The 27952-nt window shown below is 43.5% G+C and overlaps 1 protein-coding gene across 1 annotated transcript in view; it reads left to right on the top strand.

Moving 5' to 3' along the window:
• The first annotated feature begins 696 nt into the window (after positions 1-696).
• LOC132581050 (inactive dipeptidyl peptidase 10-like) overlaps positions 697-27952 on the top strand; it is a 48548-nt gene continuing 21292 nt past the window's right edge. Inside the window, exons 1-14 of the mRNA XM_060252087.1 lie at positions 697-865; positions 2675-2769; positions 4416-4490; positions 6526-6578; positions 8268-8349; positions 9730-9850; positions 10381-10535; positions 12049-12146; positions 15872-15995; positions 20171-20209; positions 21971-22078; positions 23970-24061; positions 25296-25343; positions 27282-27400. Of these exons, the coding sequence (XP_060108070.1) occupies positions 697-865; positions 2675-2769; positions 4416-4490; positions 6526-6578; positions 8268-8349; positions 9730-9850; positions 10381-10535; positions 12049-12146; positions 15872-15995; positions 20171-20209; positions 21971-22078; positions 23970-24061; positions 25296-25343; positions 27282-27400 (1378 nt within the window). The remainder of the gene's footprint in view (positions 866-2674; positions 2770-4415; positions 4491-6525; positions 6579-8267; positions 8350-9729; positions 9851-10380; positions 10536-12048; positions 12147-15871; positions 15996-20170; positions 20210-21970; positions 22079-23969; positions 24062-25295; positions 25344-27281; positions 27401-27952) is intronic.

Here is a 27952-nt window from a genome sequence, read left to right on the forward strand (position 1 = left end):
TGGGGGCCTCCAGCTCTCCACCTCGCAACTGGAAAGGAATTGGGATAGCTATGCTGGTAGTCGCCATGCTCGCATCTGTGATCATTGTGGCTATCTTGATGGTCACTCCAGGTGAGAGCAGACGTCAGCAAGGGAAAGTAGTGCTTTCCTTGTTGGTAGATTTAAAGAGCCTTTGTTCTCTGGTGATTAAAAGCAATAGATTTTTTTTTAAGTTTAGATATCTTCTTCACAAAATTCTTCCACCACTCTCTCTGATGTAGCAATGTAAGCAGACAGTTATTTTGCATTCAGTATTAAGTGATGAAGATCAGAGATCTCAGTCTGCAAAGGGTAAATTGTGTGGGTGTGCATGCAGACAAACAAATAGCTGTAGTTTGGATTGTGGACAAACAGGAAAGAGAAATAAATTTAACCCTTCAGCCCACCCCCACTCATTTTACCAATTAAAACTGGACTCTCTATATTGTTATTGATGAAAAAATGTTTAATTTTTAATTTTGTTATTAAAGGAAGAAAAGACAAGTATTAGAAGCACATGTCTTTTTATCTCTTTGGAACTGCTAATGAGTGCAGGGAGCATGGTTTTGATTACCAGAACTGAGTGGAACTTGAAAGATTAAATCCTTTCCTGATTCCAGTTGTTGTTGTTGTGAGCACCTGCTTTTCGCAGACTGGCAGAGATCTGTGATCTCAATCATGCCTGTTTTAGCTCATGGTATTAGAGACGACACAGCTAGTCAAATGCTAACTCCTCTCCTTCTCCATCTAGACGACACCCCACTAGGCTTCCACACCCCACTGACTCTTGCTGACCTGGACAGTGATGAATTCCAAACTCATCATCCCCAGCTACACTGGGTGACAGGTGAGTAGCTTTGTTTCTCCTGGTGATATGCCTCAATTCACAATGCAGTCCTGCAAGAAAGGACAAGGTAGTTGAACCCTTCAACCCCCACCCAGTTTTGTCAATCAAAGCCAAGCTTCCCACTTTGCTGTCAAGCATTATAAGGGGTGGGGAATGTGTTATGAAAGGATATGTGTTTTTATTTCTTTAAAATACTAATAACAAAGAGGGGCTGATGAGCAAAACTAAGCAGAGATTAAAAAGTTAAACCTCTTTTTCTTTCTTTCATGAGCCTGATGTAAACTGAGACAGCATGACCCTGTAGCTTGCAATGCAATTTGGATGGAGATATATAGTCTTCTGGGTTTTTGCAGTATTCTTCATTATGGTGACAGCAAGCTGACTTGAAGCACAACTGATTTCAAAGTGCTGATTTTCAAACTATCTTCAGAGAATCTCTGTCTTGTGTGAGCTGAAAGTGTGGCCAAGAAAATGCCCAGATACTCTTCTGTATATGCATTTGCAGAAGAAAATCAAGATCATTGTGAAGGGCAAGTCGGGAAGAGTTGTGGTCAGCAATTGTCTTTTAGTCATGCCTAACTGCCATTACAGATCTTTTCAATGAGGGTCATATGATAAGATTCCCAAGAAACCCAGAGAGTCCTTTTCAACATATTTGAGTTCTGTGCATGACCACCTGTACTGGACAGAAAAAAAAATAGATTGCGTGAGGATGGGTAGATTGGCTATCTGGATACACTCTGAACCCTAGTTCAACACAGACAGATCTAGGTAATACTTATCTCAGATTGTAATCAATTTAACTAACTGAAAAATCCAGGGGAAAAACTTACTTTTGGGGGATTTAATTTCATAAAAAGAAATAACTGTCAGTTTCTGCTTGCACTCTCATAAAATATATCAGACATCCATTATTTACATTACATGAGAGGGTCTTTTATTGTTGTTTGATTGACATTTAAAGTCCTAATGTCAACAGCAAGCTTTGTTAAAGGACTGGCGTCAAGAAACTGGTCTCTAAGCAGTTTCATGTCCAAATTTCAAAAAAATGGTTCAGGTCGAGGCTTAGTAAAAGATGGAAGTTTCTTTCTTTGAAACACAGCAACCTGCTTGTAGCTTCAAAGACACAGACAGGGGAGATGGAAGGTAACCCAGTTGCCAGTCACACTATCAGGCCTAGTACGTAAGTAATCTAGGAGGATGAATTCCATCTTGTTAGCCCCTGAGTTTATGGATGTGGGAAGTCTTTCTTGATCCATCCCCTTCCAAGAGAATCCTGGGTTGGGGTCTCATGACAACTGTTACCTAGTAGGTAAATCAAAGATGAATGGTAGAAGCGATTAGGAAATTGAAAATAAGTTTTATGTAGAACTCAATTAGACCTGAGAGGAAATTCTTAGGTTCTTAGCGCACCTAGTTCTGAAACTGACTACATGGCAGGAGCCATTACATTTAATCTTTCCCAAACAGTTGGTAGTAGAAGCCAAATTTAGGGAGGGGTGTATAACATTTGATTTAACAAATCTCTCTCTCTAATCTTTCTGTTTAATACATTTTTATCCTTTCTCCAAGGATTTCAGGGCGGCATGCATGGTTCTCCCTTCCCCTTTTTATCCTCACAACAACCCTGCAAGGTAGGTAATATTGAGAGAGTGACTGGCCCAAAATCACACAGTGAGATTCATGGCAGAATGGGAATTTGAACCCAAGTCTTCCAGTTCTGGTCCAATGTGCCAACTACAGCATTACATCTGATAAAAGGATTCATTTGGGGTGCTTGGCTTAGCTTATTTTCTTTTATTTGTGCAGATGATGAGCTAGTAGTGCTAAGTAAAGCAGGGACCATAAAGAAGTGGCACATGCCCCAGAAGAACTACACCTTGTTAGCAGAGGACAGAGATTTGGTAAGAGCACTTGCTTTCACTCCGCTTGTGTTTCATTGATATTAACAAGCTCTTGGGAGGAACATCTGTTTGGAGTTAAAAGTGTGCATCCCAACATCCAGAGCTAGATTTCTTTCTACCAATTTTTCACCTGGAGTGTGAAACCAATGGTTCTCATCCTTCCTCAGTGGGAAAGGAACAAGAAAGAAGTACAGAACTGAGATCAGGATCTATGAGAAAAAAGCTCTCAGGAGTATTCTAGTTGCTGGAAGTACTCCAGTTGCTTCCTAAAATGGAAATGCATTGGGCAACTGCTGTTGAAAAGGAGAAGTTTGGCAACCATCACACAATCCCAGAAGCTATGGGGGTAAGGGGCAAAAGGCCCAAAGAACCCTGGGCTGGGCCTGTATGTGTAAGCAGCATTACGGACTTGCAGGAAGACCTAGGTAAAGGAGGGTGAACCATGAACCACATCAGTGGTAGAAGAGAATAAGATGTATACCCTGCCCTTCAGTTTCCAAAGGAGTCTCAGAACAGCTTACAAACTCCTTTGCCTTCTCCTCCCAACAACAGACACCCTGAGAAGTAGGTGGGGCTGAGAGAGTTCTGACAGAAACTGCTCTTGAGAGAACAGCTCTGACAGAGTTATGACCGACCTAAGGTCACTCCAGCAGTTGCATGTGGAGGAGTGGGGAATCAAACCCCGTTCTCCCAGATAAGACTCCACACACTTAACCGCAACACCAAACTGGCTTTCTAGTAGTAATAATACTACTAGTCTAGTAGTAGTAATACTACTGATTATATTACCATGGACTTATACAGTGCTTTCAGTATTCAAAGCACTCCACATATTTTATAAGGTTATAACTCTCACAACAGCTCTGTAAGGTAGGCCAATATTGTCATCGTGCCTATATTTCAGGTGTGGCTGACAAAGAAACTGGCATACTAAAGCCACTTGGTGAGTTAGACTGAATTGTGAGAATTGTTCAGCTCTCCCCTTTGCTAGCCATTGCACTAGACCAGATTCTCAGACAGCATCTGGCTAGTAGAGCTGTGGGAACAAGAGAGCAAAGCAAATTGTGTTATAGGCAAACTATCATCCACAGCAGGGGGAAACTCACAAACCCAGGATCCTCAAAATCAGGGATTTTTTTTAGCAGGAACACACAGGAGCATGGTTTCGGCTGGCTTGGTGTCAGGGGTGTGTGACCTAATATGCAAATGAGTTCCTGCTGGGCTTTTTCTACAAAGAAAAGGCCTGCTCAAAATCAAATTCAGACAGGCATCTGGAAGGGTATATATGTGGCCTGGCAGAGCAGCCCCTGGCACCTTGCCCCTAGTGCCACTAGGCAGTTTCAACTGAGATATGTAAAAAAGGCTAGAAGTCCTTGGCACAGGGAGTCACGCGACACCCATAAGCCAATCCAGTATGGTACAAAACTCTCATACCTGCTGCTATCCTTCAGACTGAGCGTCCTTACTGAGAAAGGCCATTATGGAAGACCAACAGATAGTGGATGGATGGGTGGACTTATCTGTCCTTGGGTTTGAGTACCTGTTTGTCTGGATCATCCAAATATTTAAGGTTAGCCTCACTAAAGGGTCCAGTTGCCTCATCCTGTGTGTAACAAATCTCTCACTCTTTCCTTGTCCTTCCATAGCATTTCTTGAAAGCCAAGAGGTTCCAAGTGTCCCCTGATCTCCAGTTCCTGCTTTTGGCTTCTGATGTACAGCCGGTAAGCTATAAAGAGATTAGGTTCAGTTACAAGCTGTCTCATTTTCCCATCCAGTAGGTAAAATGGGACCATTAGAATTAACTGAGGTTAATTAGAATTCGCTGAGGCCATGAGATTTTTTTTTTTCAGGAGAGGGTCAAGATTTATCACCAATAAAAGCTTGAAGAAGGTGGTTGGGACTGAAATTGGCTGCCTTTCTTTGTTCCTGTCTCAGAGATTTATAAAACATTTCAACATGCAGAAATGCTGAGTCACCGCTCTATGGTACTTCTTCATGCCAGCTTCAGAGGATCGATTTTGTTTTTCTTGCTTCTCCCAACTATTCTTGCAAATGTCTGGGTTTCCTGCATCTTCCTTCAAACACCATCACCACCTCCTCATGTCAATGGAATTTCAGACACTGGTTGATTCCACATGGAGGTTTTTCTCCACTTTGGCTTCCAAACTGTAGTGCTTTATTTTTGGAGGATTCACACAACTTTTTGCTCAGGCTGTGCTCCAGTTGTCCTTTCCATATCCTCCATGCAGTCTTTCCCAAACTGACTTTCCCCCCTGTTCTTTTTGGTAAAAACACAGTCCAAGAGTGTTATCATCTGGAGAGAAAGAGGCATATTTATAAAGTTCCTCCCTACATCAATGTCTTCTTTCTTCTGTCAGCCCTTCGCAGCTGCCATTTTCACCACTGTGCCTGCCATCAGAGGGCTTTTTGATTTTTTAACCTCAATAATTGCTAAAATCCTATGCTATTACAGTGCTGTAGCAATTACATTTTTTTTTAAAAAAAAAGGCTGCTGGTGGCATAGTATGGGGGGAAATGCAGGTCAAAGGGCAGCTGATGGAGGAAAGTGCACTGAAAACTCCCATGTGGAAGCTCCATTGGCAAAGAAGATGCCTCTACAAAGACAGCAGCAATAAATCCAATACAGAGAATCTTTCCCATGCGGATATTTGTGGGCTAGAGATTCATAGTAGGCTTTAGTTTATCTTAAAATAAAAACTTGTTAAAATTTTAACATATTATTATTATTATTATTTGTTTATTTATATTCTGCCCATTCCCCCTTAGGGGCTCAGATCAGAGAACATCATAAATAATAAAATCACAACATCAGAATAAAAACCAATTACAATATTCAGTACAACAGGTACAGTACAGCAAATCAGTGCAGTAGGATAGTACAGTAGGAGAGGCCAACCAATCTAATGGATAGATCCCCATTGCCTCACCCAAAAACCTGGCGGAACAGCTCCGTTTTACAGGCCCTGTGGAAGGCTAACAAGCCAGGTAGGACCTGAATTTCCATAGGGAGCTGATTCCACCAGGTTGGGGCCAGGCCCAAAAAGGACCTGGCCCTGGTAGAGGCAAGACGGGCATCTCTTGGGCTGGGGATGGTCAACCTATCTTGGGAGGCTGAATGAAGTGACCTCCAGGGTATATACAGGAAGAGAAGGTCCCGCAGGTATGTTGGTCCCAGGCCACATAAGGCTTTAAAAGTCAAAACTAACGGATCAGAAATGGATCAGATACTCTACAGGCAGCCAGTGCAGGCTGCGGAGCACCGGCCGTATGCTCATCCATATAGGTGATGCTGTCAGCAGGCAACTACCACATTCTGCACCCGCTGCAGTTTCTGGATCAGTTTCAAGGGCAAGCCAGCATAGAGCAAGTTACAGTAATCTAGCCTGGAAGTGATCATTGCATGGGTCACTGTGGCCAGGTCTTGGGGGGATAGATATGGTGCTAGCTATCTGATCTGCTATTGGTGGTAAAAGGCAGACCCGACAGCCGCTGTAACCTGGGCCTCCATAGAGAGTGAGGCATCCAGGATCACTCCCAAACTCTTCACCTATTGGGTCGGCACTAAAACTGCACCAACTATTCTGAAGGGAAATCCAATGGGGAAGGGGGGGTAGAGACCATGCAACCACTTCCCAGTTGCGTCATTAGTAAGGCAGCCTCAGAAAAAGGGAGGGGGGAATGGGTGCCCCCAAATCCATCATACTAATATCAATTTTTTCTCCCTGCTCTTTGAAGGTTTTTCGCTACTCTTTCACTGCTCAGTACTTGATCTATAACTTTGGTACCAGGTGAGAGCTACATGACTATCATCATCCTTAGATGTATTCTTCAAGGGAAAACTAACATGTCCAAATACTTGCAAAGTGGTTGTCCAATAGTTTTTACTTCAGTTCTAAAGAGTTTCTATATTCAAGAGCATATACATCCATAGTAATTAAGAGACCAAATGGAATAGGGTATGTATTTTGTTCTAAATCACCTTTGTCATCAAGCCTTTTCCCATTACCATTCCAGCCCACAGTGGCCATGGATCCTAGACTGCTGCATCCCATCATGTCAAGCTGGATGTATTCAGGCACTTGGCTGCCAGGTGCTGAAAAGATAACTAAACTTTCTCTGTGCTACAAGGACATAACTTTCTTATCCTGTGGCTTTAGAATCCCCCTCCAACATACATCCATATAGAAAATCTTTTTTTTCTTAATAGCCTTTCAAAATTTATAACATTTTCCATATCTAATGTCCTCATATGATGTTTTACCAGTGTTATGCCTGGAGAAGAAAATGGGAATTTTAAAAATATATATTTTTTTGGTAATCTTTAAGTTTTCTTCCTAATTTTCACTAGGTTAGTGGCTGATTTGCACTTTACAAAATTTCTCACTCAAAGGCACTGTTCCACAAAATCCATTCATAGTCTGTAGAATTCACACTGAAGGGTTTTTCATCCAGTAAAAAATGCTGTTTCAGACAGTGGTCAATCAGTTGTCCTGGAGGACCAACAAAGGGTCACAGCCTTTCCCTGATGCTACTTCCTGGTGTTGCAGTAGTGTGCAGTGGTTTGTTACCTATGTATATAGACCTATCCCCTTTTGAAACCATTACTGTGTACACAGTCCATTAATTCCACTATTTAATTACTGAGTAAATATTTCCTATTTTTACTCAACAAATAATTAAATTGTGCAATTGACTACAAGAGGACATAGCGAAGGCTTTAAAAGGGGGTGCAAAGTAGGTTTGTGGAAGATATGAAATCATCACATGACAATCTGTGCTGAGTTTTCACATTAATTTTGTCAGCACTTTAGGCTTACATTTTATAACACAGATGTTATAAAATAGATACATGACCTGGTTTCTTGACGCCTTCCTTCAGATCTTTGGATAAATGTCATTTTGCCAAATATGGATTTGGTACCTATGCTGCAGTTCCAGTTCATTCCATTCTGCCCCAAATTCTGACATATGCTTAACAGAAACTCTTCTAGTATGGATTAATATTCATAGACTTAAGTGATCTGATCATCTTGTTGTATTAGTGACGTATAGTCAAAGCAATGGGTCCTCTAGGCCCCAATTCAAATTCTTCCCAACAAAACTCAAATTCTGTATTCAAGTATAATCCATGCAGAACACATAGATCTATTTATTGTTGCGCTTAACTAATTGTTTTATACAAATAATTGATCAAAATTCAGCATAAAAAGTTGGCGTTGCATCTGGTATAAGTTATGCAAATTAAGTAAGCTGCAATATCTTTGCTTAATTTGAAAAATTCTTGTTACCATGAATAGGAACAAAAACATAACCAAGGCACTGGAGCATCATTCCTTGTTTAGCTTCTCATATATCTGAACTGGAAGACTGACAGCCCCTATTTTAGAGAACATAAAAATACAAATTATGCTCCATGAACCTGCGCTCTCCCAGGTTACCTTATTGCAAGGGGAAAGACATAATATTTTCCTTTCTAGAGAAACCAGCCATCTAGATGTACCCAGGGCAGACACTACATATGTGCAATACGCAGCTTGGGGAGCTCAAAATAGTCAGCTGGTAAGTCTCACTCTATTTTAATACAAACAAGGGGGTTCTTAGCTTTGATGATGTGCTGCTGGTGTGCTTTCAGTATGCAGCTGACAAACTACAAGCATTAATTGCTTGAATCAACTGACTAATCATCTGAAACGTTAAGGACATTCTTTTATTAGATATTTGAGGCTAATTTGATTTTGGTATACTGCTCTAAAAAGAAAATATTAAAGATGTTCTTAAAGAGCCAGTTTGGTGTAGTGGTTAAGTGTGCGGACTCTTATCTAGGAGAACCGAGTTTTATTCCCCACCCTTCCACTTACAGCTGCTGGAATGGCCTTGGGTTAGCCATAGCTATCACAGGAATTGTCCTTGAAAGGGCATCTGCTGTGAGAGCCCTCTCAGCCCCACTCACCTCACAGGGTGTCTGTTGTGGGGGGAGAAGATATAGGAGATTGTAAGCCGCTCTGAGTCTCTAATTCAGAGAGAAGGGTGGGGTATAAATCTGCAGTCTTATTCTTCTTTCCTTCTGTCAATGAAAGTTAGCTTTCATTCATTGAATTTCAAGCCTGCAAACCTATGCATGCTTACTTGCAGATAAGCCCTACTGAATACTGAGCACAATATTAATAGAGTGGCATACTTACAGTACAATCCTAAGGAGCATTAAAAAGGTAAAGGGTAGTCCCCTGTGCAAGAACCAGTCGTTTCCAACTCTGGGGTGACGTTGCTTTCACAACGTTTTCACAGCAGACCTTTTACGGGGTGGTTTGCCATTGCCTTCCCCAGTTATCTAAACTTTCCCCCCAGCAAGCTGGGTACTCATTTTACCGACCTTGGAAGGGTGGAAGGCTGAGTCAACCTGAGCCGGCTACCTGAACCCAGGTTCCACCGGAATCGAACTCAGGTCGTGAGCAGAGAGTTCAGACTGCAGTACTGCAGCTTTACCACTCTGCGCCACGGGGCTCATTATACCCTTCTAAATCAATTGGGATATCTTTTACCAGATGATGTTATTTACCCCCATGCCACAGAAGGCTTCAGTTATCCATTTCTACACATTAAGCCTCATTTATTTATTTAAAATATTTTAATGCAACTTTTCCACATCATTCAGTGTCTTCAAGCTGGCAAACATTAAAACATTTCAAATATTAAAATAGCATTAAAATACAAACACACACATACAAATAATTTAAACAAGTAAAACACATACTCTAAGAATGCTCTTGTTCCTGAGTACAAGATCCTGAAGGGGGTAATGGCCAGTAATTGCAGCTAGAAAAAGCTGGTTATTTTGTCTATCACGTTGCTCTTTAGATCACTTCCCAGTTCCCAGCCTCTGGTTTTTGAAACAAAGAGATGGGCTGATCCATTCAGTTTACTGATTTCTTCCCTTCACAGGTGTTTATCTTAGAGAATGACATTTACTATCAAGCTGATGTCTCCAGCCAGGCCAAGCGTATCACCTCATCTGGACACCAAGGAGATATTTTCAATGGGATCTCTGACTGGCTGTATGAAGGTGAAAAAAACTGGAGAGAGCAGAGCAGTAGTAAAGTTGCTGGAGGCCCTGAGGCAACTACAATTTCACTGGAGTTCTTACATGGAATGGGAATGGCATCCCATTTCATTTTACAGGCACTTATAGTGGAAGGCTTTCGCACTGAGCATTGGAACTTTATCTTGGTTCTTATAGTTTTCCCCTTCACACTGTAGTACCTGTGTATGAGTCCATTCCTTTACCAACCATTTATATCTTCTCTGGAGCTTAAGAACTCATCAATATATCATTCAAGGTTTTCTTCCATTTCAGAGGTAGGAGCAGAAGAAATGGTTGATGGTTGATAAACAATATGGAGAGGCTAGATATTTTTCTTGATGCACTCTATAATTAACCTAGTTCTGGGTGAGAGTCTGAGAGATGCACAGCTTTTCTGAGAAATGGCGGTGTCCTCTATGTGAGTTCTGAGAAACTAGCTCAGATTTGTGGGGGGACTTGACCAGCCAGGGCTTTATGTTTGGTACTCAAGTCTGGTGTCTCTTGCTCCCAAGAGGAGATTCTGCAGACAAGCAGTGCACACTGGTGTTCACCTGATGGTTTGCAGCTAGCCTATCTTACCATCAACAATTCCCTGGTGCCCAGAATGGAACTTCCACAGTATCTAGGAGGAAACTACCCACCCAGCCGGCTGTATCCCTACCCAAAGGTGAGTCCCACTTCCATTCTCCCATGCAAAGAGAAGGAAAGAGTAATCATAAGGACATTCATGTGCAGTTCTTAGAGCATCCAAAGTACCTGGCCTAATATTTTCTATGTCTCAGTCTTACATCTTTGACCAGAGACAGGGTTTTTTCCGTGGTGGCATCTAATCTTTCAAAGGCCCTCCTCTCTTATGAAGCTCATACGTTCTGGCTTAAACATTCCTTTTCCCCGGGCTATTAACACAGGGTTTTATCTCATGGAGATTATTTCACCTACAGTTTTAGACTCCTCAGTGTGTGTTTTATGCAGGTTAGGGCCTGGATGTTTTAATGACAATGGCTTTGTTTTTTGTAATGGTTTTATTTTTTGTCTTAATTTTAATCCTTTTTGAGAGCCAAGTTGCTGGAGAGGTGGTATATTTTTTTTCTAGAAAATTAAATAAACAATATTTGTAGAGCCAGCTATTAGATAGAATGTTCAGGGGTGTCGAACTAATTTGCTGAGGGATGGATCTTGACCTTGTCATAACCATGTGTGTCATAAAATGTAATGCTAGGTCAGAGAGATATAAAGAACACAGACAAATATACACACTCAGCCTAATCCACCTCACTGGCTTGCTGAGCCTCAGCCAACAGAAGGAAGAGAGGCTTGGCTCAGTAGCTCTGCTGCGCAATTGAGAGAGCCTGGCAAAGCTAGCTGTCCTTCCCCCACTTCCTCCCAAAGGGAGGAGCTTTGCTCTGGTGCTCCTGTACGATTGAGCATGCCTGGTAAAGCAAGTTGTGATGCAGAAGAAAGCAAGAGAGGGAGAAAGAAGCAGACAACAGTGAGTTGCTTGCAAGCCTGATAGGAACCCTCCAGGGGGCCTAATTTGGCCCCTGGGCCTCATGTTTGACACCCCTGCTTTAGAGTTTGTCCCTTCTCATTGCCTGATCTTGGAACTCTATTACCTGGTCATACCAGTCCAAAGCAGAATCTATGCAGGCCTCAGTTCAAGAATTTCTGAGTATCCTTATGCTGCTTCTCCCAAACCTCTTTTTGCAGCATCCAGTGCAGCAGTACCAAAACCAGAGCCTTTCTGACTCTGGAAAGAGAACAGTCTCTTCAGTAATCCTTGTTTCTGTCTGCTGTAATAACTTATGTTTCTCCTACTCTGCAGTAGAACCCGCAAGGAATATATAGTGACGAAATTTGCAATTTAGAGACATTCTTTAATATGTTATACTGTTAAGGTATTTATGATTTGTGGACTGGCCCTAAGATCCCAACACTTTAGTTCAGAGACCCATGAAAGATGTTTTAATTGCTCTTCTTAGTAAAGTTGAGTTAAACCATTCCTCATTCTGGTCATCATATCTGGGAACTCAGAAACATTACACAGTGTGGATTGCCCACAACATCCCAACACCTTTCTCACAGCTTGTGTTCACACTGATATTGTGTATACAGCCTTGCTCCCTTAGCACATTCTGATGTGTCCTTAATTTCCCTTGTCTCATTTTTCTTCTTCCTCTTAGGCTGGCCAGCGCATTCCATCAGTTCAACTTTTTGTGGTGAATCTGTCTGGACCACTTGGCATGCTGGAGCTGCTTCCTCCTGAATCCTTCCAGGGCAAGTGAGTGGTGGTGGGGAGGTTTTAGTGTTGACCAGGGGTTGTTTTATAGAAAAAAAGGTGGTGGAGCTTATTAGCATAACTCATTAGCATATGCTGCTGCCCCCTACCAGCCAAAAGCAACCCAACGCAGGAAAAGAGAGCCTCAGGTGAGTGAGACCTGCTTGGACTGGCTAGAGATCCAGCCAGCCCAAGCAGGCCTCGCTCATCTGGGGCTCTCCTTAGCTGCCGCCCCCCCAGTCAAAAGGCCAGCAAGCCATCCGCCACCCATAATCACATAAGAAGTGAAGAAAGGGTGACGTGGGCTTCTCCAGGGGTTAATGAGGACTGCTGGGTGTAGCAAAGCTCCTGGTGGCTGGCAGCCTGCTCTCCTAATCCAGGGGTTGTTATGCAGCTGCACCTACCGTTCAATGGACATTGGTAGGTGGGGAGGAAGAGGGAGAACCCTCAGAAAGGTTCAGGAGCTGTGCTTCTGTGAGCTCCTGCTGAATCTGAGGCCTGGTGTTGACCAACGATTGTGAAGTGAGTTCAGCCAGCTCTGAATCAACCAAGAACACTTTATTGCAAGAAGAAACAGTCACACACAGACCAGGCACTTCACTCATTATATACACTTTGGCCATGGTTAACCACACACCCCTAGCAGGCAGCAGTTACTCCTGTTGGCTCACTCCAGAATCCTTCATTGCATCTTTTTGTTGCGGGTTGTTACATGCCTAGCATCCTGGTTGACTTACTCCAGAATCTTTTATTTGCATCTCTTTGTTACAAGTCGTTACATGCCTAGCATCCTGATTGGTCAGTTCTTCTAGGCTTCAGGATCCTGGTTTGCAAGGAGTGCCTGTCTCAAGCTCAGGCAACAAGACCCCAACACAATACATAACACCAACTGTGATGTTTTGCTGCTCTGCATCTAAGAAGCAGTACAGTGGTCCAGAGAACTCATGAAAACTTGGTGCTCTTGAAAATATGTGATTTTTAAAATGTACAGTTTAAGAAGGAATAAGGAACAGGGATTTGGCAGCACCCTCATGCATAATCTGTGCAGGATCCAGAAAGTGCCCAGTAAGATCTTGCCTTTCCCCATCTCTCCCTATATTTTAATGTATTTTGTTCTGTCTGTGTAAATGACCAAAATGAATAACAGAAACATGAAACACAACTTTAAAATGGGGGTGGGGGGTGGGTGATCACCAAACAGTAGAATATGAAGCATGCAATTAAATTTATCACAAAAATCCATTGACAGCTATCAATCTCTAAGGATTTACCTGAATAATTTTTTTAAAGTCTTGCATAATTTCATAAATGCCTGCAGGCTGATATACTGACACCAGGAGGGAGGAGGGAGTTTGAAATACTAAGACTACAACTAAGAAAACTGAGCTAGGATCTCCCAACAGCCCTTCATAATCAGAGGTGGCCCTGAGTTGCCTGAAGGCTGAATTTATATGTGCCCTTGAAAATGCTTTTCAGCACATCTCCTGTGGCTGAGGTACATATGTGGAAAGCAGAAAAGAAATTCTAAACGTGCATGTATCCCATTTCTAATTGTGAGAAACAGATTGATTTACAAACCTGGTACAAACAATTAACTGGCTGTACAAAAAGGCTAATTTAGACCATTAGCACAGTATGGGCTTTCTTCTTTTTACAGGCAAGTTGAATTCCCATCTGATGATTTTGCTTTGTGACACTCCTTTCACAATGGGGTTTTTAATTCATAGGATTGCAGGATCAAACCTGCCTTACGTATTCCCCATTTATTTCAAAAGGGGGCCATGCCACCTCCCATCATACACTTTGTCATTAATGGAGCACTTTTTAAAAAATTGTGCATGTGCAGTAACGTTACGACGTCATTACATTGTCAAAAAAGGCCATTTCGGAATGAGGGAAGGCTCTGTAGTGAGTTGCCATTTTGATTCCTGCCTCCAGGTGTGCCTTCAAGCATCCATTTATAGGTCCACTCAAACTCTGAAACAGCAGCTTGTCTCCATTTTGACTCATGAACTTGGTTTGTTTGCCCTCACCCATACAAGAGAAAAATGTTAAAACTTTAACAGCATGACAAGGGTGTTGAACAAATATGCAGCATTAAGATCTAAATATGCAGTAGTAATTGCTAAATGTTTCAATCCGCCTTGCTAAATATTTCATTAAAGAATTCCTTTGGGGGGGGGGTTAAAAAGGAAAAGTAGGTTTATGGGGCGTCCAGATTTGAACAGGGGACCACTTGATTTGCAGTCAAATTCTCTACCACTAAACTATGTCCCTTCTGCTGGGCTAAGAGCTTTCTGAAGATCCTTTTAGATTACCAATTACATCATTCCAGCCTTGGGCACCTTCACAATTGTTTTTAAACTGCAAGCAAAGGCAAACTGAGGATTTTGAAGGGTGTAGGATCTTTTGGCTGGAAGGTCTAATCAGGCATGAGATATAACTTGTTAACTAAAAAAGGAACTCTCTGCAGGGAACAGAGAGACCATTACATTATAACACAATAATGTTGTTGTTGTTGTTTTTTAATGGTGGATATCTCCGAGACAACCTGCGGGGGGTGGGGGGTGGCAGGCAGGGTGGACATGCATCACTGACAACACAAAATGGTGGTGCAGTGGGATAATAAATTTGAATATGAGAATTCCTCATTGGAAAACTGCGAGTTACAATCCGAAAGAAAAAATCACTGAAAAAATGGTTTCGGAAAAGAAGGGGTAAGGGGCTGCAACATTTGAAACAACTCCTGGAGAGGCAAAATTTCATGCAAATTCTTGTGCATAGCCCAATTATTGAAGAATGCTGATGTAGGTTTGCTCTTTTGCAGAAATAGTCCTACAATTGCATTCCAACCTTTCTACACATCATGTTACCATGTGATTTAAGTCATAGGTCATGAAAAGAAAGAGACATGCTGGGCTCAGATGATACACAGAACTTCAGCAGTCAGGACCTTAAATCTAGTTCAAGTACTGGAAACCTGGACAGCCTACGTCAGACTGGCTGCATCTTAATGTCTAACATTTTTGGTAAAAATCCTTTGCTTTCCACATGCCTTGGTGAACAAAAGAAGCTGGAAGCACTCATTGCTTAATTCAGTGACTGCTTAATGAGCTGCTTCTGTCGAGCACTGAGACCCACTGTGGGCACAAGCCCACTGATAAAGAAAGAAGTTGCAGGTCTAAATCAACTCTTACATTGGTTCTTCCTGAAATATGCTGGTGCAGTTTGGAAGGGAGGGGTCAGCATCTCACAAGGCAAGCTGCCTAGGGGCTAAATTCCTTGCCCAGTGACATCAATATGATGGGGCCCAGAACCCAGGATGAATAACCTGGCAGTGCAAGATGAAATAATGCCATAGAAGCTTTCTTTAGAGCCCATTTATAATTTAATGCCAGGAGGGACACACTAGCCAGGTTCAAAGCTTATTTGATGTACCTCTGGCCCTCAACCCTCCTGTAGCTTGGCTGGGAAGAGTCCTGTGCAGTGACTCTTAAGGTATGTGAGGGTGTTATTTCATTTTGTTCCAGGAGAGGATTCTGCCAGATCAGAAACAGCTTGCTTCTTACTTGGCACAGAGAGGAACAATATATTACAGAGCAAGGCTTGGATTGACTGTTCGTGCTGTGTTAATGGCTTGGGCAAGGGCTAAGGTGGGCATTAAGGCTGTTTGGATTGCTTCCTGATCCTCCATGTCCAATGGTTTTTCTTCTGTTCTGCTCCCCCAGAGAGTACTACATCACCATGGTAAAATGGGTGGCACGATCCCGGCTGGCTGTGCGGTGGTTAAACAGGCCACAGAACATGTCTGTGTTGAGCTTGTGTGAGGCTACCACAGGGACCTGTGCTGAGGTATGCAGTGGGCCTTGTGACTCTGGGCTTGGTGGCACAGTAGCAAGGAGAGAGAGGTTGCTTCCCCACTAAGTGGTTAAGCCTGGAATAGTCAGTATTAGTTCACCCAGTTTTTGGGAATTCAGATGATGTTGTCAACCAGTTGTATTCTTCCAATGTCAGTGGCTGCCTCCACACAGATTTTTTTCCCTGCATAGAAAAGAAGCCACCACCCCCACCCATGAAAGAGAAACATTGATAGTAACACCATGCTCATTCCAAACATGTCTGGTGTTGTTGTTGGGGCTTTGTCCTTTAACTGTGTTAAATGGTGGATGTCTCCAGGAAAACCGGGGGAATGGGAGGAAAGCAGGCATGGTGAACATGCATGCTTCACTGACAACACAAAATGGTGGCACTGTGGGAAACTAAATTTGAATACAGGAATTCCTCACTTCTCACTCTTTTTTTCAGAGTGAGGGTCCCTTCCCTGCAGCAGCCCTTCTTGTTTACCTTCCTAGGGAAAAAGGAACAGTTTTTCTCCTCACAGATCTCTTAAGCAATTGCCTCACAGCCTACTTGGATTGGCTAAAAATGGCGCTGACCCCTCGCAGGGCATTCTGGGGCTTGTTGGCTGTTTCTCCTACTGCTACACTGGCCTCACAGGCTCTCTGGGCCCACTAGGCCTCTGTGCACAGCACAAATCATGATATCCATTTTCAAAATGGCATGCAGCAGCTTATTACCTAGGGTTCCAAATCTGGGTTAGTAAATTCCTAGATATTTTGGAGTGGAGCCTGGGGAAGGCAAAATTTGGGGAGGGGAAAGAGCTCAGCAGGCATGTGGTACTGTCACAAGCAGGGGACCAAGGAGGGCCTCTACTGGCTGCCACCACTCTGGTACAGGTCAGCACCCACCCAAATCCTACATCTTCTTTCTTAACAAACAACTATCCATGACCAAAGAGATGTGAGGACCCAGGCAGTATAACAATAATAAGTTTATTGTAAGTGTTCAAAAACAACAAGCGAGTATTAATTATTAGTGTAACAGTGAAAGGTAGCAACAGTAAAGAAAATAACAGCCCTGATGCAACTGACTAAACATTCCTTTCCTCTAATGCCAACAGACTCACGACCCAGCTGCAAACCACCCTTTCCAGAGAGAACATTTCCCTTTCTCTCTGGAAAGGGTGGTTTGCAGCTGGGTCGTGAGTCTGTTGGCATTAGAAGAGAGGAATGTTTAGTCAGTTGCATCAGGGCTGTTATTTTCTTTACTGTTGCTACCTTTCACTGTTACACTAATAATTAATACTCGCTTGTTGTTTTTGAACACTTACAATAAACTTATTATTGTTATACTGCCTGGGTCCTCACATCTCTTTGGTCATGGATAGAAGGTGTTTGTTAAGAAAGAAGACATAGGACTTGGGTGGGTGCTGATCTGTACCAGAATGGCCTTTCATTTCCTTCTTTTCAGTTCCAACATACCTAGGATCATGATAGATGCCATAGAGTCCACCCTCCAAAGCTGCCATTTCCTCTAGGCCCCTGTGGTCTATTAGGGTTGCCAGCCCCCAGGTGGGACCTGGGGATCCCCTGGAATTACAGCCCATCTCTAGACTACAGAGGTTAGTTCCCTTAGAGAAAATGGCTGCTTTGGAGGGTGGACTCTGGCATTGTGCACCACTGAGGTCTCTGTCCTCCCCAGGCTCCATTCCCAAATCTCTATAAGTTCCCCAACCTGGATCTGGCAGTCTTACTTGTAATTCCAGTAGAACTCTAGGCCTCACCTAAAAATTGGTAATCCTATCACGGCCACATGCTATTTCTACCCTTTAGTCCTTTGAAGGCTTTCCCCCTCTTCCCTGCTGAGACATGCTTTAGTATTACAGTGTTGGCTTTATGGATAAAGGGGTTTCCAGTCTGCTGGGGGGAGGATCTGATGTGATCACAGTCATGCCTGCACTTTTGCATCCGTACAACTGAGGGAAATTGGAGGAGCAGGGATACAGTTGCAAGTGGGACAAGATTAATAATTGGAGCCTCTTTGGAGCCTGCTTTGGCCCCACTCCGAAAGTTATAACAGTTATTAAGATTGTAAGCTCTCTGGAGTCCAGGTTAAAGGTCCCATTTCAAAGTGATACCAAGACTATATATTTATCCATTCAAAGTGATACCAAGATTATATATTTATCCATTCATCTTGGACCTGATGAAGATTTGAAACGTGTCCATATATGCGTCAATATGTTTGGAATTCATTTCTGGAATTTGTGTATCCATATGTTGGGAATTAGTGTTTTGTTGTGTATGACTGGTAGGGTTGTCAAGTCATTTTCAAATCCCGATGGGGGACTTTTGCGCATGCGCATTGTGCGTGCATGACGAAATGACATTACTCAGAAGTGACGTCATCAAAATAGCTGCGGGCTGCTCTAGGCGTTTCCGGGAAAACTCTATGGTTTTCCTGGGCGCTTTATTTCATTTCATTTTATTCTATTTATATCCCACCCTCCCCACCGAGGCGGCTCAGGGCGGCTCACAACATAAAATTCTAACAATAAGATTAATGAATATTAAAATACATTAAATAGTTTACAGCAGTTAAAACAAGAAAACGATCTATCAATGTGCTATCCTACCACCTTCCTTTGGGGTTTTTCAGGTACCGGTCAGTTATATGCCAACCCGAAGAGGACTGTCTTACAGGCCCTGCGGAACTGCCCAAGGTCCCGCAGGCCCTCACCTCTTCTGGTAGCTGGTTCCACCAGCAAGGGGCTATAATCAAAAAGGCCCTGTCCCTGGTTGACTTCAGACGGGCCTCCTTCGGCCCGGGGATTGTTAGTAGATTTTGAGAACCAGATCTAAGCACTCTCTGGGGAACGTGGGGAGAGATGGTCCCTAAGGTAGGCAGGTCCTAGGCCATATAGGGCTTTAAAGGTAATAACCAGTACCTTGTACCGAACCCGGTATATTATTGGCAGCCAGTGCAGTCCCCGGAACCCCGGCTGAATGTGCTCCCACCTGGGGTCCTAATAACAGCCGGGCGGCGGCATTCTGCACTAGCTGCAACTTCTGGGTTCGGCACAGGGGCAGCCCCATGTAGAGGGCATTACAGTAGTCCAACCTTGAGGTGACCATTGCATGGATCACTGTTGCCAGATCATCGTGTTCCAGGAAAGGGGCCAGCTGCCTTGCCCGCCTAAGATGAAAGAATGGAGACTTAGCAGTGGCTGCTATTTGGGCCTCCATTGTCAGGGCAGGCTCCAATAGTACCCCCAAGCTCTTGACCCTGTGTGCCATTGTCAGTGGGAGGTTAAAACTCTGTGGTACCTATTGAACCATAGAGTTTTACCTCCTAAATGGCTAGAGTGTCTGGGAAAACCATAGCGTTTTCCTGGAAATGCCTAGAGCAGCCCCATGTGTGTGCCACCATTTTGATGACATCACTTTCGGGTAACATTATCACGCCAGCGACACAGGGGGAGGTTCCCCCTGCTGGCCTAATGTGAGCCAGCGGGTTGGGAACCTCCCGGGCGGGGGATTCCCCGCCCAGACCTGGGGCTTGGCAGCCCTAATTACTGGCTATCACTAAAATACTCTTATTGTTGTCGTGTTGTGCCTGATAGCAGTGTATTTTTATTTGGATTCTCCACACTGCAGTCCATTGTTTTGACTACTTACCCCTGGAGAAAATGGCTGCTTGGAAGGGTGGACTCTATAGCACTGCACCATGGTGAGGCCCCTCTCTTCCCCAAACCCCACCCTCTCTCAGATCCACTTGCAAAGTCTCCAGGTATTTTCCAACACAGACCCTAGTGTGGAAGCAACCAATTGAAAGAGAAAAGAGCCATGGTGGTGAAGTTGTTTCCACAGGTCTGAGCAAAGAGGCTTCCTGGAGGTAAGGCACAAAGTACTGAGAGTCAGGACCTCCAAGAATACATTCTTAAGCCCTCTTCATGCAGATCTTTTATCCCTTAAAATCCTGAACATCCAGTCTTATTCAAGATGAGTGGGTGGATGTTTTCTACTCTTTCAGAGCATGTCTAACAGTGAAGACACAGGCTATGGTTCATTTTAATGCTTTTATGTCTGTCCTCTAGGTGTGAGAAATGGGATGCAGTAGTGCAATCTCTTATGTGATGTGCAGTTTGAACCAAAGGCTCTGTTAACAACCTTGTGTGTTTCTTTTAGAAATACAAAGTGACCTCAGATGCTTGGGTGGACATGCAGGTAACAGACTTGACATCATTTTGGTTTCTTACTATTGGCAGTCCAGGTCAGCTGCATGCTCATATCTTAGAGGAATAATAAACTTTCTGGTTTTAGCGTATGTGATCACTTTAAACTTTGGCATACACTTTGAAGTGCAAAAAAGTTGCAATTGTTACATGCAGTTGTCACATACTTGCAAATGTGCATATTATATGGGTATAGTAGACAACGCCAGGATTGGATGCATGAGCTCCCTGATGAATATAAAATTCAAATTGTGTACAAACAATACAGGGAATGCACAAACATCCTGGATGTACATGTATACATACATCTGTTTATAAGAAAGAACCATCATGTGTTTGTTTAGAAATAAACTAGAGATTACTACTTGGGTAAATGTGGAATATAAATCACATGTTCAGCTGTATCTGCACTGAATGTAATGTAAGAATTGCAGAATGTACATACACAAAGAAAAAAACTCCATGTACACTGTAATGTTTGTATGCATATGTTCACTGTAATGTGTGCGCACTGTCACAGCTGAAAGAATACCTGATCCAGGTGACAAGAGATGTACTTGCCTTCTTTGTCCTGCTGAGACATGTATCTGCACTGAATTTTTCTCAGGGGGGGGGGGCGTGGGGTACTGGCAGGGTAGCATTGGTTACCTTTCTGAAAATCTGGCTGCTATGCAAAGAAGCAACCCTCACCCCCAACACAAACTTGTGTTTATTGTGCAACACAAACTTGTAGATGAAAATGCCCTAGGGTTGCCACTTGCTAGTCTCCAGATGAAAATCTCCCACTGTTACAATTGATCTCCAAACAACCAAGATCAGTTTCCCTGGAGAAAATAGCTGCTTTGGAGGGTAGGCTCTATGGCATTGTATACTGCTGAGGGCCCTCCGCACCCTAACCCCCTCCCTCCCTAGTCTTCAGACCCAAAATCTCTAGGTGTTTCCCAGTCCAGAGGTGGCAACTCTAAAGTGCCCCAATCCAGATATGGCAGTTTTCATCCAGTGTTATACTTGAATAGGGACTGCCATGAAAGGGGAAATCTTTTGCTTATTTTTTGCACAAAGGTACCATCCTGCTTTGTATAAATCCTAAAGAAGAAAAACAGTACATCAATTGGAAAGGACAACAAACAGTGAGAAGAAAGTCCTTTCCTCAAAGAGCCTAGAATAGCTAGAGCTAGATATATTTTATACTTAAGAAAAGGCTGAGTTCTGTGCCTTGGATGCAAATTGAGTATGTTTATATGCCTGCTTTTCTTCACATTTCTTTGGGTAGCTATGTAGACAGAAAAACTAGTGAAATCCCACCTACTGGAGATCAGGTTCATTGTTTGCCAGTTTGTGATTAAAATTATCTCTGTGGCCATATGGACTACAAACTTGCATTCTAACAGAAATTAAAACCTCAGGCTCTCAGGATGCTGGAGTCTATCGGATACCAAACTTGGCCAGACTTTGAGGGAGGGGGAGAGGCCTGGTCCCTTCAACGGCGTTCCAGGTTATTTCCTAGAATTCTTCACTTACTTGAAACAAAACTTCTTAGTCCTTTTACTGTCATATTCTCTACCCCATTTGTCTTCAACCCATGAAAGTGATCTGCCTGAGAGCCGGGAGAGCTGGTGGTCAGAGTACTCGGCTTGAAAAGCCAAGGGCCTGACTTATAAGACAGTTTGATAGAACCTGGGAGGCAGTATAAACTCCAGCCACATCCCATAAACTGGGATATCCTGCAGCCACAGCTTTGTTCTTACAACAGCAGGGGATGCCAGTCTTTTCTGAAGATGCCGAAACTCTCTTTCTGCCAGTTCCGGTGAAGCAAGGGCCCCAAGGAGAATTCCACCACGTCACCATGCTTTCCACACAGGTAAATCTTAGCCATCTGGCTGATCTACTAATCCACTTTTTAAAAGATAAAATTTTCATCTAGAGAGACTAAAGACAGACCTGGCAGATCAATTCCCTATGGTCCAAGCTAAGCCTCCCAGCACATGCAGTGAGCCATGAGATATTTCAAATTATATTTCCACAGTAGGGTAGCAAACTGTCCAGAAATAAGCCCAGCCTTGCTTGCTCCTCTGCCTTTGAAAAAAGTTTAATATGCAATGCAGAGAAAGGCAATGGCAAACAGGCCTGTAGCCACAGGGGGGGCCTGTGGGGACACTGCCCCCTGACTCTGAGGAGGCCTGCTGGGGTACAGCCTGCTTTTTGATTTTTCTTTTTTTTCATAGCCGAGGCAGTGAAACATCATCAGTGGCAGCTGTAGCCAGGAGAGCTGAGCAGGGCACAGCACATTGCAGCAGCAAAAACAGCAGGCAAAGAGGAGGGAGGCAGAGGAAGCCATGTGGAATGAGCCGGGGGGGGGGGGACAGATGGAACTGCTGGCTGCAAAGTGCCAGGGTGGGAGAGAGGGAGGTGGAGAGAAACCCCCCTGCTTGCATGCATTGTGCAGTCCCTTCTTGACTTCAGAGTTTTAGAGTTGGCTGCCTTGACTTGGCCACATTCAGAGCCTCCAGGTTTGGCCCCTACCTCAGGAAGCTTCTGAGAAGCAGCAAGCCCTGCAATGGATGGGAAAGGGTGTCCCCTGACTTTTTAAAAAGACCCCCCCCCCCGCCGGCTTTTAAAATCCTGGCATTGGGAAAAGCCATATTGGATATAAGAAATCCAATATCTTCTAATTGCAAGAACCAATTCTATTCACCATCCTGTTCATGTTTTGATGCATGCAAGAGGACCCTCACAATGTCTCAGAGGGTTCATTATTTTGGAGTTCTTCAGGTGGCAGCTCTGCCTCTCTGATTCCTGATCTGTTTTTGTTTTTCTTTACTGGTTCTGCTTCTGACCATTGAAGAGCAGCCTGCTGTCCAGGCATTTCTTTTAGTTACTTGTTTGACTTTATGCATAAGGAATCATCAGCTGCAGTCAGATGAGACATTAGATCCAAGTTTGTTGCTGTTGCCTTGCTGATTTAAAATGCAGATTCAGATAGCTATATCTACCTCCTATCTCCCAATCATTGGCATCCCATAATCACCCGTCTTTGAGCCAGAGTTCTTAGGCATTGGGAAAAGTCCAGTCTTAATGGATCTTCATGGACTCACCCCTCATTTCCAGATGTCTGATCACTCCGCCATGAAATGAAGCCACACACACAGTTCTGTCTGACTGCCATATTTTTTACTTCAGTTAATAATGTGTGTATAAATGCACATTCATCCCGAGCTATTCTGCCAGTATCAAGAACCCCCGGGGGAGTTGTGTATGGTCAACAACTCCCACCAAAGAATCCATCTCTTCTGTTTTTGGGTGGGGTGGAAATCATCCCTGTTAAGGCACCCATGTCGGCAGCCTTAACTTCCTGGTTTGCTTCTGTGTGTGCATGATTTTCTGGAAAAAAGTTTTTAAATGTTGTGGGCTGCCCATTCTGCAAATGCCACACAGCAAGCATTTGGTTGGTCACCAACCAGGGTGAACATATGTGAAGAGAGCAGAAAGTCAGATGTCTGATTGAAAGTCCTTGGAATTAAAAAAAAAAAACTGCATCAAAAAAGAGGTGTGGTCACAACATGATATTATGCTGTGTGACTACAGCCATCATGAAACTCATCATGTAAAGTTAAGATTAAATTTTTCCTGTCATGGGGATGGGAGCCTGCTTTGGTTCTGCATGGCAGGCACATAGATTTTCAAAAAAAAGTAACAGCACTTGTGGGGAAAATATGTGAGTCTCACTACATTTCCTTTTTCTCTCTTACCAGCCCAGCCTCAAGGAAAGCAGCGTGCGCCTCCTGACCTCTGGAGACTGGGATGTGATCAGGATCCTGGCATACCAGGAGCACAGCAAGCAGCTGTGAGTTCCTGATACCATGACAGGGAGAGTTCAGGGCTTAGTGGCAGAGCCTCTGCTTTGCACGCAGGAGGTCATGGGTTCCGTCCCTGGCATCATGACTAACAAAGGTTGGGAACCTCCCTTTTCTGCCTGAGGCCCTGGAGAACTGCTGCCTGTAAGAACATAAGAGAAGCCATGTTGGATCAAGCCAGTGGCCCATCCATTCCAACACTCTGTCACACAGTGGCCAAAAAAACAGGTGCCATCAGGAGGTCCACCAATAGGGCCAGGACACTAGAAGCCATCCCACTGCTGCCCCCCAAGCACCAAGAATAGAGACCATTACATGCCCCAGACAGAGAGTTCCATTCCATCTATAACTTGTGACTAATAGCCACTGATGGACCTCTGCTCCATATGTTTATCCAATCCCCTCTTGAAGCTATGCTTGTAGCTGCCACCACCTCCTGTGGCAGTAAAGTCCATGTGTTAATATGAAGAAGTACTTCCCTTTATCTGTTCTAACCCAACTGCTCAGCAATTTCACTGAGTGCCCACAAGTTCTTGTATTTTGAGAAAGGGAAAAGTACTTCTCTCTCTACCTTCTCTATCCCATCTTGTAAACCTCTATCATGTCACCCCTCAGTCAACATTTCTCCAAGCTAAAGAGCCCCAAGTGCTTTAATCTTTCTTCATAGGGAAAGTGTTCCAACCCTTTAATCATTTTAGTTGTCCTTTTCTGCACTTTTTCCAATGCTATAATAACTTTTTTGAGGTGTGACCAGAATTGAACACAGTACTCCAAATGAGGCCTCACCATTGATTTATACAGGGGCATTATGATACTGACTGATTTGTTCTCCATTCCCTTCCTAATAATCCCCAGCATAGTGTTGGCCTTATTTATTGCAGTCACACACTGTTTCGACAATTTCAGTGAGTTAACTACTGTGACTCCAAGATCTCTCTTGGTCAGTCTCCAACAGTTTGGACCCCAGCAACATGTATATGTAGTCAGGATTTTTGGCCCCAATGTGCATTACTTTTCACTTGGCCCCGATAAACCAATTCTCCATTTGCCACGTTGATACCCACTCGCCCAGCCTCAACAGCTCCTGTCAGAGTAAACCATATTGAGCAGTGGACTGGCGGCCTGACATTAGGCAGTTTCATAGGTTCCTTGCCTGTAGCAATTCCTTAAGACAGTAACAAGTGAGGGGCAAGAGTGACTAATTGAATCTTTTCTGGTTCTTAGGTACTTCCTTAGTGCTGAAGGTGGTCCGTCCACTAGACACTTGTACAGGTGAGTATTCTGACCTACATCATATGTACATTCTTGAAATAGTGAGCCAGTTAATAATAATAATAAAATACTTTTCCTTTAATATGGCATATTTCAGATATTAAATCAGTTCATATATGTGTTCTACCCATTTTTATCTCACCCTTTGCTTGAAGAGGCTAAGGTCTAGGGTTACCAATTGTGGACTGGGGAAATCCTGGATGTTTGGGGACAGTGGAGCTTGGGTAAGGGAGAGATCTTAGCAGGGATGTGATGCCATAGCGTTCACCCTCTGATACTGCCATTTCCTACAGAGAACCCAAGGCCTCCCCAGTCCGGTACTTCCAACAGAGCAATCCCTACAAGAATTCTATAGGTTAGATCGGTGTTATTTTCATTTTCATATGGAAGGCTGAGGCCAAAGGCTTTCTAGTGAATTCATGGCTGAGGTGAGATTTGATCACCATCTTTAATGTCTTATTTACATGGGAATGAACCACATAATTATTAATCCAAAATAGCTATTTTTTAAAAAACCACATTTCTGTCCCACTTTATTTTCTCAGATTAAAGGTGGTATACAACTGTTAACCAAAAGCTAAAAAGAAATATCCAGCATATCCTCTCCTGCCCATCACATGAAAATCTGAACTGGGCCCTAAGCTTCACATGTTAAACCTCAGGCCCTCTGGCCTTTTTGCAATGATAACATGCTGCCACCTAGTACTATTTATAAAGAATGACACCTGAGCAAATCAAGGATTTCTGAATGAAATATGGAAACACTCATATGAGGAAATTTTTAGATTAAGGTGGTCAGGAAAAAAACAATTGCAAGGAAGATGGGGACACAGTTTATGGGAAAGAGTTCATCCTCATACCACTTGCACAAACCTCTATTGACAGTCCAAAGGTAGGTTTGTAGTATTATCACTAGGTAAAATGGCCAGCTTCTCAACTGACTACTGTAGCTTTTCTTTTAGCGGCAATGTGGTATGCAGAGACTAGTAGGTGATAATGATGACCTACTAGGAAACGTTTCCATTGCAACTTTCTACATACTGAGCTGTTACTGAGAAAGAGAAAGCTAGTCCATTTTTTTCTTGTCTGTTGGCAGTCCTCATATTCAGTTGCTCACAAGCTATTTAACCAGATGAAGCCATCAATGTACTTTGAGGAGGGTGCATTTGGGAAGGAGGCTGCAGCTAAGATGCTAGATTTCTAAGCCCCGTCTTCACATGTGCATCTGGTTTCATCTTTGAGGCCTCACCCTCTGGGGTTTTAGAAGAAACATAATTTGAATGTTTACCAAAGCCCGTTGTGAGAATATTTACTCATCACATTTTTAGCCCTAATTCATATTTTTATGAGGGGGGAGGATGCATTGCTTTTTTCTTTGTAGCTTTTGGTAACAGTTGTATAACCTGCGTTTTAACCTTGCAACCATCATGTGAGGTAGGCTCAGCTGGGAGAGAGTGGCTTGCCCAAGATGAAGACAACTGCAGGTTTATACCCCGCCCTTCTTTCTGAATCAGAGACTCAGAGTGGCTTACGATCTCTATATCTTCTCCCCCCACAACAGACACCCTGTGAGGTAGGTGGGTCTGAGAGGGCTCTCACAGCAGCTGCCCTTTCAAGGACAGCTCCTGTGATAGCTATGGCTAAACCAAGGCCATTCCAGCTGCTGCAGGTGGAGGAGTGGGGAATCAAACTCGGTTCTCCCAGGTAAGAGTCTGCACACTTAACCACTACACCACACTGTCTCTCTGACATGATTCCTACTGCAAAACGCTATACTGTAATCTCTGGACAACTCTGACTTTTTAACCATCGGCAGTAAAGAGGCTAGGGTTGAGAAGGCCAGGAAGCTGCCTCCATCTTTTTAGGGGGCAGGGGGCACAAAGGGTCTTGGAGCAAGAGGGAGACTCAGTACTTCCCTCTCTTCTTTTTTCTGAATAGCATGGACCTCATCGGCCCCTTCAGCCGCACCTGTGTGACCTGTGGCTTGCGGCCAGGCTGCTCCTTTGTGGACATCTCTTTCAGCCCTGGACTGGGACATTTTGTACTGTTCTGCAAAGGTGGGTGTCTTCAAGAATACCCACTTATGTTTGCAAACCAATAGGCACATATGTTATTTCTGTAGCATGGGACTCACTCACAAGGTATGAAGGTACTGCTGCAGCAGATAGAAAGCTGGAATTTGGTACATCCTTAGTACCTCATTAGGCACATTGAAGAATGGGATATTTTTAGTTTAGTCTTGTGACATCTGGAATATCAAAGCTGCTTCCTAACAGCAAACTGCATTTTGACACAGAAAAAGTCAAAGCTCAAATGGAATGCAAAAATGGTGGTTCATTTTGCTTTGTGGTTCATTGGGAAGGCATAGAATGGCCCCCTAATGGGCTAAAGATGCCAAACTTGTGAAAAATTCTTATGTGGGCTCTCCTCTACTTGCTTTCCAAGTTTGGTACAAATTGGATTTCATGGGACTGAGCTACAGCCCCCCAAAGCAGGTGCCCCCAGTAAACTGCTCTCCTAGGAGCTGGGGAAAGAAAGGGAAGCTGCCCTTCAGCTTCCAGTTGGTTTCACCCCCAGGAAGCTTGGAAACTGACTTGATGCTGCAGCAC

This window comes from Heteronotia binoei, chromosome 13 (genome assembly GCF_032191835.1).
Source record: "Heteronotia binoei isolate CCM8104 ecotype False Entrance Well chromosome 13, APGP_CSIRO_Hbin_v1, whole genome shotgun sequence".
In the NCBI taxonomy this organism is placed as follows: domain Eukaryota; kingdom Metazoa; phylum Chordata; class Lepidosauria; order Squamata; family Gekkonidae; genus Heteronotia; species Heteronotia binoei.